At 36.5% G+C, this 10,000-nt stretch overlaps 1 protein-coding gene across 1 annotated transcript in view; it reads right to left on the bottom strand.

Moving 5' to 3' along the window:
- The window catches only part of ephb4b (eph receptor B4b), a 32,493-nt gene extending 22,790 nt beyond the window's left edge, over positions 1-9,703 (bottom strand). The window contains exons 1-2 of the mRNA XM_058762854.1: positions 9,022-9,703; positions 3,487-3,557 (exon numbers count right to left, since the gene is read on the bottom strand). Coding sequence (XP_058618837.1) covers positions 3,487-3,557; positions 9,022-9,094 — 144 coding nt within the window. The 5' untranslated portion in view covers positions 9,095-9,703. The remainder of the gene's footprint in view (positions 1-3,486; positions 3,558-9,021) is intronic.
- Positions 9,704-10,000: the final 297 nt, after the last annotated feature.

The raw sequence follows: 10,000 nt of genomic DNA, 5'->3' as shown, positions 1-10,000 counted from the left end.
CTCTGAGTATTCAAACCAGATGTGACAAGATGTATCTGATCGACATTTAGCGCCATTAATCTGTAGGCTAAGAACATTTAAATATATAAATATATATATAATTGTTGTTAGATGGCTAGGTTGAAATTTAAACTTTGAAACTTCTCTTTTCTGCTCAAGATGAGAACGTTTTGATTATCCATGTTATGTCTGTTAGAGAGAGAGGACAAAATAAATAGAAACATTTAAACTCCAGCATGGAGAAGTCTGATGTAACTCGTAAGGTTTAATACTGTCCAATAACACTGAAGAAGAAGAACTAGAAACATTTAAACTACTGAGAGAACAGAACGGAGTAGTTCGATCAGGTTTATCCACATGCGGGCGATGCGGATAATACACAGGTCAGATAATAAAAAAATGCATTCTGATTATTTGCGGGTGGATAAAATAAATCATAAATGATGCAAATATTAACTAATTTTTTAAAATACATTTTTCATCAGGCAGATGTTTTAATGTGTGTGTGTTTTCGCCTGACATTCCTGATAAAGTCTGAAAGGAGTAAAGCCTGTGTTAATGTTATTGAGTGGGATAATATGGCCAAAGAAGATATTTTTTTAAATATCATTTAAAAACAGCCCACGATCAACATATTATGTTCCCGTTACCCCTTCCGGCTCCGACGAGGTTTTGTTCCGTCCTCCGCGGTACGTGAAATCAGCCAAATGTATGAGTACCGATCGAGTCATAAAATGTGATTATCGGCTGATACCGATCGATCAGAGCATCCCTAATTGAGGTGTTTGCATGGAAGCCCATTTCTGCCACAGAATAAAAATATTAAACATAACTGTGACTTTTTAACTCACAATTCAGACTTTTCTTCTCAGTATTGTTTATATCTCACTAATACTGAGTTCATATCTCACTAATTCTGAGTTTATATCTCACTAATACTGAGTTCATATCTCACTAATACTGAGTTCATCTCTCACTAATTCTGAGTTCATATCTCACTAATTCTGAGTTTATGTCTCACTAATACTGAGTTCATATCTCACTAATACTGAGTTCATATCTCACTAATTCTGAGTTCATATCTCACTAATTCTGAGTTTATATCTCACTAATTCTGAGTTTATATCTCACTAATACTGAGTTCATATCTCACTAATACTGAGTTCATATCTCACTAATTCTGAGTTTATATCTCACTAATTCTGAGTTTATATCTCACTAATACTGAGTTCATCTCTCACTAATTCTGAGTTTATATCTCACTAATTCTGAGTTTATATCTCACTAATTCTGAGTTCATCTCTCACTAATTCTGAGTTTATATCTCACTAATTCTGAGTTTATATCTCACTAATACTGAGTTCATATCTCACTAATACTGAGTTCATATCTCACTAATTCTGAGTTTATATCTCACTAATTCTGAGTTCATCTCTCACTACTGAGTTCATCTCTCACTAATTCTGAGTTTATATCTCACTAATTCGGAGTTTATATCTCACTAATTCTGAGTTCATCTCTCACTAATTCTGAGTTCATATCTCACTAATTCTGAGTTTATATCTCACTAATTCTGAGTTTATATCTCACTAATTCTGAGTTTATATCTCACTAATACTGAGTTCATATCTCACTAATTCTGAGTTTATATCTCACTAATACTGAGTTCATATCTCACTAATTCTGAGTTTATATCTCACTAATTCTGAGTTCATCTCTCACTAATACTGAGTTCATCTCTCACTAATTCGGAGTTTATATCTCACTAATTCGGAGTTTATATCTCACTAATTCTGAGTTCATATCTCACTAATTCTGAGTTCATCTCACTAATTCTGAGTTTATATCTCACTAATTCTGAGTTTATATCTCACTAATACTGAGTTCATATCTCACTAATTCTGAGTTTATATCTCACTAATTCTGAGTTCATCTCTCACTAATACTGAGTTCATCTCTCACTAATACTGAGTTCATATCTCACTAATTCTGAGTTCATCTCTCACTAATTCTGAGTTCATCTCTCACTAATACTGAGTTCATCTCTCACTAATTCTGAGTTCATATCTCACTAATTCTGAGTTCATATCTCACTAATTCTGAGTTCATCTCACTAATACTGAGTTCATCTCTCACTAATTCTGAGTTCATATCTCACTAATTCTGAGTTCATCTCTCACTAATTCTGAGTTCATCTCTCACTAATACTGAGTTCATATCTCACTAATTCTGAGTTCATATCTCACTAATACTGAGTTCATCTCTCACTAATTCTGAGTTCATCTCTCACTAATACCGAGTTCATATCTCACTAATACCGAGTTCATATCTCACTAATTCTGAGTTCATCTCACTAATTCTGAGTTCATATCTCACTAATTCTGAGTTCATCTCTCACTAATTCTGAGTTCATCTCTCACTAATTCTGAGTTCATCTCTCTCACTAATACTGAGTTCATCTCTCACTAATTCTGAGTTCATCTCTCACTAATACTGAGTTCATCTCTCACTAATACCGAGTTCATATCTCACTAATACCGAGTTTATATCTCACTAATTCTGAGTTCATCTCACTAATTCTGAGTTCATCTCTCACTAATTCTGAGTTCATCTCTCACTAATTCTGAGTTCATCTCTCACTAATTCTGAGTTCATCTCACTAATTCTGAGTTCATCTCTCACTAATACTGAGTTCATCTCTCACTAATTCTGAGTTCATCTCACTAATTCTGAGTTCATCTCTCACTAATTCTGAGTTCATATCTCACTAATTCTGAGTTCATCTCTCACTAATTCTGAGTTCATCTCTCACTAATTCTGAGTTCATCTCTCACTAATTCTGAGTTCATCTCACTAATTCTGAGTTCATCTCTCACTAATTCTGAGTTCATCTCTCACTAATACTGAGTTCATCTCTCACTAATTCTGAGTTCATCTCACTAATACTGAGTTCATATCTCACTAATACTGAGTTTATATCTCACTAATTCTGAGTTCATCTCTCACTAATTCTGAGTTCATCTCTCACTAATTCTGAGTTCATCTCTCACTAATACTGAGTTCATCTCTCACTAATTCTGAGTTCATCTCTCACTAATACTGAGTTCATCTCTCACTAATTCTGAGTTCATCTCTCACTAATTCTGAGTTCATATCTCACTAATACCGAGTTCATATCTCACTAATACCGAGTTTATATCTCACTAATACCGAGTTCATATCTCACTAATACCGAGTTCATATCTCACTAATACCGAGTTTATCTCACTAATACTGAGTTTATATCTCACTAATTCTGTGTTTTTCTGTAATTCTGTTACAAATGACCTTTTTTATATTTGTATTCTTTGGGAGAAACAAGCTGATCAAACTATTACAAAATACTGATGTGCATTTAAATGCAGTTAGTGGTGTTTCATGAGGATGTTAACCTGGAATGTTCTTTTGACAGTCATGTGACTTAATGTAGGTGTGTGTGTGTCTCACCTCAGGGTCACTGCTGGGGTAGATGGTCCATCTGAGATCAGATGTTTCTAGCTTTGTATTCATCAGCACCTCTGTGAGAGAGACAGACAGAGATGGACAGGTTTACAGCAGAACATCATTTGATGAGAAACTCGTGTGTGGTTTAATATGGACGACAGTAAAACACTCACAAATATAAATACAAACATTGACCCGACATCATAATCAAAGACATGAGGTGGTCACATGACCAGAGCCTCATAACTCAACCGCTGAAGTAGTTTTGATGTGACATTACAGCGTTCTTTCATAAAATCCAACTTGTAATTACAAGACAAAGACGTGAACAGTTTTCACTAGTCGGAAACTCATAATTATGGTGAATGTGACACGGCGTGAATGCAGCATTACTGTGGCTTTGATTTCAGACATATTTAATGCAGTGTAATGTGTTTATGATGAGTTTTTGCTCTAAATTACTGCACAGGCGTCTGGTGGAGGAACGCTAATGCTGTGAAAACAGAGCGCTAGCAATCAACGCCCAGTTTAACATCTGAACCTATAAAACCTTCCAGCTCTTTCCATTTCATCTGTCATGATCAAAACGACAGCGAGTTCAACGACTGCAGCCACTTTACACAAAGAATAGGAAGAACGAGGGAGGAGCGGGAAACGTCCCAGCATTCTGTCTGTCCGTCTCCCTGTCTGTCCGTCTCTACTCCATTGTTTCCAGTGAAAACACAATGATACCCAGGAGGCAGTTCAGAGCCAAAAAAGTGATCGAGTGACATTTTCATTTATTACAGCACACACACAGACACACACACACACACACACACACGGGAGGGCTGGCAGAATTCCTGCTCATTCCTGAGTGTCCATGGAGCGGAACAGCAAAATTACAGCTCGCACTGGACACACACACACACACACACACACACACACACACACACACACACCTCTAATCAACTCATCACTAATTACAGAGCGAGACTGACAGAACGAGACAGAACTTGAAGAAGATCCAGGAGTTCTCACACACACACACACACATACACACACACACACACAGATACAAATAAATGTGTAAGGACAAAATCAACCAATAAATAAATCAAACCAACTCACTACAGTGCTTAGTATAATTTAAATACTATTATTGTTTTTATTAATCTTTTATTAATATTAATGATAGTTTTATCTTTTAATTTTAACTTCTATTTTTCAGTTTCATTTACTTCATTTTTAATAATTATGTAATGTGCTTTTGCCATTCTTATTAGTTTTTGTTGTTTTTAAATATTATAATAATGTTTAATAATTTTTTATTTCAGTTTTGCTTTGTTCGGTTTATTTAAATTTTAGTTGAATTTTTTGTAATTATATGCTTTTGTCATTTTATATTAGCTTTTGTTCTTTTTAAATATTATAATTGTTTTTATTTTATTTTTATTTCAGTTTTACTTCAGTTTATTTAAATTCTACTTTCACTTTTAATACTTTTATTATACGTTTAGGTTTAGTTTATTTAATTTTTTTATTACAATTTGAGTTTTTAATATTTTCAGTTTTCATTTAACCTCTAATTTATTTTGTATGTGCTTTGTCTTTTTTTTTATTAGTTCTCATTATTTTTAAACATCACTGTTTATATGAATTTTTATTACAATATTAGTTTTTATTTATTTCCAGTTACATTTTTGTGCTTCAACTTAAACTTACTTCTGTTAGTTGCCAAGGCAACATTTCTAATTTTATTCAGCTTTTCATCAAATATTTATATTTTGTTTCAGTTTTATTTCAATTAACAAGCCCGACTCTTTGAGAGGAAACTGAGAGTATTAGGTCAGTTATTGATCTATGATTAATGGATTGCGCATCATTCCATCACTCATCATTAATTCAAACATGACTGGCTCTCAGGCTCCTCCCATCTGGCAGCTGATTGGATGAGAGGTAATGGGGCATGTGATTGGCTGAAGATGGGATAATTAGGCTGCGTTCCAGTGGCTCTCAGTTTAATTACGCTAACAAGCTTGACAAGCTCTCCAAAACAAACACTCACGCAGCTACAGGCGTCCATTCACACACACACACACACACACACACGCTCCAAACCAACCATAACCAAATCCACACCATTACCACTGAAACATACATTTACATGTATGCATTTGCAAGAACTTTTGTGACTAATACTGAATTCAAGGTATTTTATCAGTTCATGTATTTCCTGGGACTCGAACCCATGACCTACTGCTTGAGCTACAGAAACACACTCTCACAATAACACAGTGTGAATGAGATCTAACGTGGATCAAAAGCAGATGTGAGGGCCACTGTGAATAACTTTCAAACCACTGAATCTGAGTCGAGAAGACTGAGGAAAAACCCCTTAAAGAGAGAAAGGAGGAGGGGTCGGAGGTCACAGCCCATGATAATCCAGCTTTATCTCTCACTGCTGAGAAAAATCTGTTTAACGAGATTTATGGACATCGAGACCACCTCACCCACACACACACACACACACACACTCATACACACACACACACACACACAAAAGAGCAGAAGTGATGTCCTCACATTTGAAAGCCAAATGTCCTCCCGTTTGCATCTGTGAGGGAAGAGAGAGCGCAGCTGTGATGAAACACTCGGAGATTTACCGTGTTTTAGGGTCAATCTCTTGAGTTTACCATATTGGAGCTCTTTAGCTCCTTTGAGGAGGAGAGCTGGTGTTCCTGAGAGCCGTAAGCTTCTTCTGCCGCTCTATTGTTCCTCAACAATGGGCCTGAGCCGTGTGACCGTCCCTCCAGATTAACTAACACAGCTGGTTAACTTCACCAGAAACCCTCGCTTCCACTCGCTTGCCTCTCGCCTGGTTTATGAGCTCTTCCTGTCGCACAGACGTGTAAAAAACCTCAAAGAATCCCGTAAATCAGAGCCGGGGACATCGTTCAGCGGGACCGAGCGCCGCTCCTCATCCGTCTCTCCGCTGGACGCGCCGCAGTGTTTGGACAGTGTCAGATATTGTTGATCTTACAGGAGGACAAATGAAAGTCTTTATAGCTGTAATGAGCACGCGGGGTTTTGCCCAACGAAATCCTGCAGAGCGCTTCCAAACCAGGCTGATTTAAAAACACGACCTCAATTATGAATAACGAAAGTGTGTGGATGTTAATAAGAGCGATACTGATCCGCGTGTTTACTTTAGCAACGAGTTCTTCAGCTGAAACCTCCTTAAAGATGAAAAAATAACGTTCTTGCGTGTTCTTTCATTAGTCTGCAGTCGTTATAACTGGGGCTGGGTAAGAAATACCGATTTCTTGATTTTAAACGATTCTCATTCTTACGAAACGATACCGATGCTTAAAACGAAATAAACATGAATGAACATCTGAAGGCTACTTTGGAAATGTAACAGGTTACAGATTACCTTATTTAAAATGTAAGAAGACGTGTAACTCTTCCAATTACTTTATTAAAGTAATGTAACTGATTACTTTTCTAAATTTCTAACGAATGTTTCAACTGTTAATCACTTTCAAACAGGTTTATCCTTACAGTAGAACTCACCACTGATTACCGTCAGACAATCCTTCATCACTTCAATTAAGATTATAATAATTTCATTTTAAAGCACAGCCACCACAAAATCAGACTTTATCCCCTCTTTTCACTTTGACATCATTCTGAGGTTAAATACAGATTTAAAATTATAACAAGAAACGGTTTAATAGCTATAATACTGCTTTTGAAATCAAATCTTTGCAGGAAACACTGGCATCTAACAGTTAATCTTAATAAGTAAAGCATATACTGTACATAAACCCACATAGAAAAAAAAAACAGTTATTGAATAAACATGTCCTATTCTGTCATAAACTCCTGAAACACTGCCGTCTCATATTTTAGAGCCATCAATGCAATTTATGAAAGAAATCAATTAAATCTGTCTCTGTGTGTGTGTGAAAATATTCAGATGTAACCCCTTTGTAATCTTTAACATTTTCATAAGTAACTGTAATTGAATTACACATTAAATGTATATAATTAAATGACGTAGTTACATAGTTCCTCCCCAACGCTGTTTGAAGGCATGTTACCAGATCCGTCTGATGTAAATGCTGTGTTTCAGCCGCACAAAGATATCAATATAACAACTTATGAAGAATATGTAACGTAACGTCACATTAACCTCAGAAAAAACATTTCCGGTGACCATAAACTCATTTTGCTAAATATACAGTATGCACCATATAACATATTCATTATCATTTTTTACTGTTCTTCAGTGTTTAATTTATGATTGAAGTTTTGATGCCACCATTAAAATGTTTAAAATTTCAAAAAAAGAAGTAGAAATATAATTATGTACTTGTGTACTGTACCTGATATAAATCCAGAATAACTGATACTGAATCGAATCGAATATCAAATCGAATTGTGAAATTTGTGTCAAAACCCAGCCCTAGTTATAACTCACTGTATATATAAACTACAGCAGATGTCTGCGATGTGTGTGTGTGTGTGTGTGTGTGTGTGTGAGATCGTATCGGACACTGATGGTGTTTCTGCTGTTATTGAATGATTCCGGCGCAGAGCTGATTTCCTCTGCAGGAATCCAGGTGTCCTGGAGCGCCATGAAACGTGGAACCAATCCCTGACACACACACACACACACACACACACACACTCTCACACACACACACACACACACTCTCACACACACACACACACACGGGTTAATCATCTAGAGACACACAGAAACTCCTGTGATGGTCAGCAGATAGTTAGAAAGAGTCGAGAACCTTCACATGTTCCACAAAGACCTCGGGATTCTCTCGTTCTGTAGAAACGCATCTGTGTTTTGCTGCTTTAAAGAACCTTGAAAACAAAACACTGACCTGAAGAACCTTTCAAGAAGCCTGTAACTCTAGAACCCACCTTAAAATTATTTCTATTATATTGGCTTTGGTGATTCTATAAAGAACCTTTAACATCACTGGAATCTTTCCATTGCGCAAAAGGATCTTTATGATGGAAAAAGGTTCTTTAGATCATTAAAATGTTCTTCACACCAAGTAAAAAAATGGTTCTTTTGGGAACTGTTGCCTGGAAGGGTTAATTTGGGAACCAAAAATGGTTCTTCTATGACATCACGGTGAAAAAAAGCTGCTTTTAAGAGTGTAACGAGCCAGAAATAGAGGTTCTTTATTGAACCATTGAAGAACTTTTAAAATAAGTTGATTTATTCACAGCACAAAATCAACTTCGTAAACTACTGACTTCTCATTGTCTGTTGAATACATGATTTCTCATCCCAAAAATAAATTCAGATAGAAAATTCACAAGTTACTGTGAAAGTGAATCAATTCTTTAAAATAAAAGTCTGTCAAAGTCAATAATGAATTATTATTCCACGTTTTGATGTTTCAGTTAAGACAGAATGGTATTTGTTTTGAAATTATTAAAACAGCCAACTTACTTGAAACACTGTCGTATAAACAGAGTTCTTTAATAATAACAATAACATATAATAATGAATGTAGATCGTACCTTCCTCTCCTGATGCGAATCCAGTCCAGAACCAGAACCAGAACACAGGAATAATCCAAGAAACATGATCCATCTCGAAGTGCTGCTGGAGTCTGCTGTCAGCTCATTAGATTCGGATCAGAATCACTCCAGTCTCTCAAAACCTCATCAATCCCAGAACAACACGGATTCGTTTTTAATTATGGAAAAACTCCAAAAATCCGACTCGTGAGGAACTTTTCTTTCTAAACTAACGTTAATTTCTGCCCATTCCAGTTTCAAATAAATTAAGATAAAACCTGACCAGTCTAAATCTTCGATCCGAACTGAATCCGATCCGGATCATACAGATACAAATAAACTCAAACCGGACCGACACACAGTCCTGCGTAACGCGCGCCCCGCCGTTAAAAACCCTCTAATCCCAGCAGCGCGCGCTTCTTCCGTTCAAAGTCGTTTATATTCCACTCGTCGCTGCGTTCAACCGTAAAGTGCGAAAAATAACACGACAAAAACATTTAAAGAAACTTTCAGAGCGAACGCGGAGTTTGCGTCGACTTTCCCTCAGGACTGAGCTCGAGACAGAGGTGGACGATCGCGAGGCTGAGCCCTGCTGCAAGCCCCGCCCCCCGCGGGCAGGACCGCCTCCTATTGGTCCGGCCGGCTGTCCGTCAGAGCTGAAACACGAGCGCGCCTCATGCAGATTCTGACACGCAAATTAATTCAGATTGTAGGAATATAAATACACTGAATATCTTACAAATACGATGATTTATGAATTCAGTTGCTCTGTACTAAGTCACATACACTGGAGAGTTTTCATGAATTTGGTTATAAACAGTGTTGGGGAGGAACTATGTAACTACGTAATTTAATTACAAAATAAATGTAACTGTAATCTGTTACAGTTACTGATGAAAAAATGTGTAATTAAATTACAGTTACTTGAAAATGAAGATGTTAAAGATTACGGGGTTACATCGGAATATTTTCACACACA

The sequence above is a fragment of the Onychostoma macrolepis genome, chromosome 23, assembly GCF_012432095.1.
Source record: "Onychostoma macrolepis isolate SWU-2019 chromosome 23, ASM1243209v1, whole genome shotgun sequence".
Lineage (NCBI taxonomy): Eukaryota > Metazoa > Chordata > Actinopteri > Cypriniformes > Cyprinidae > Onychostoma > Onychostoma macrolepis.
The sequence above is the reverse complement of the archived record's forward strand: the minus strand, read 5'-3'. Positions and strand labels throughout refer to the sequence as shown.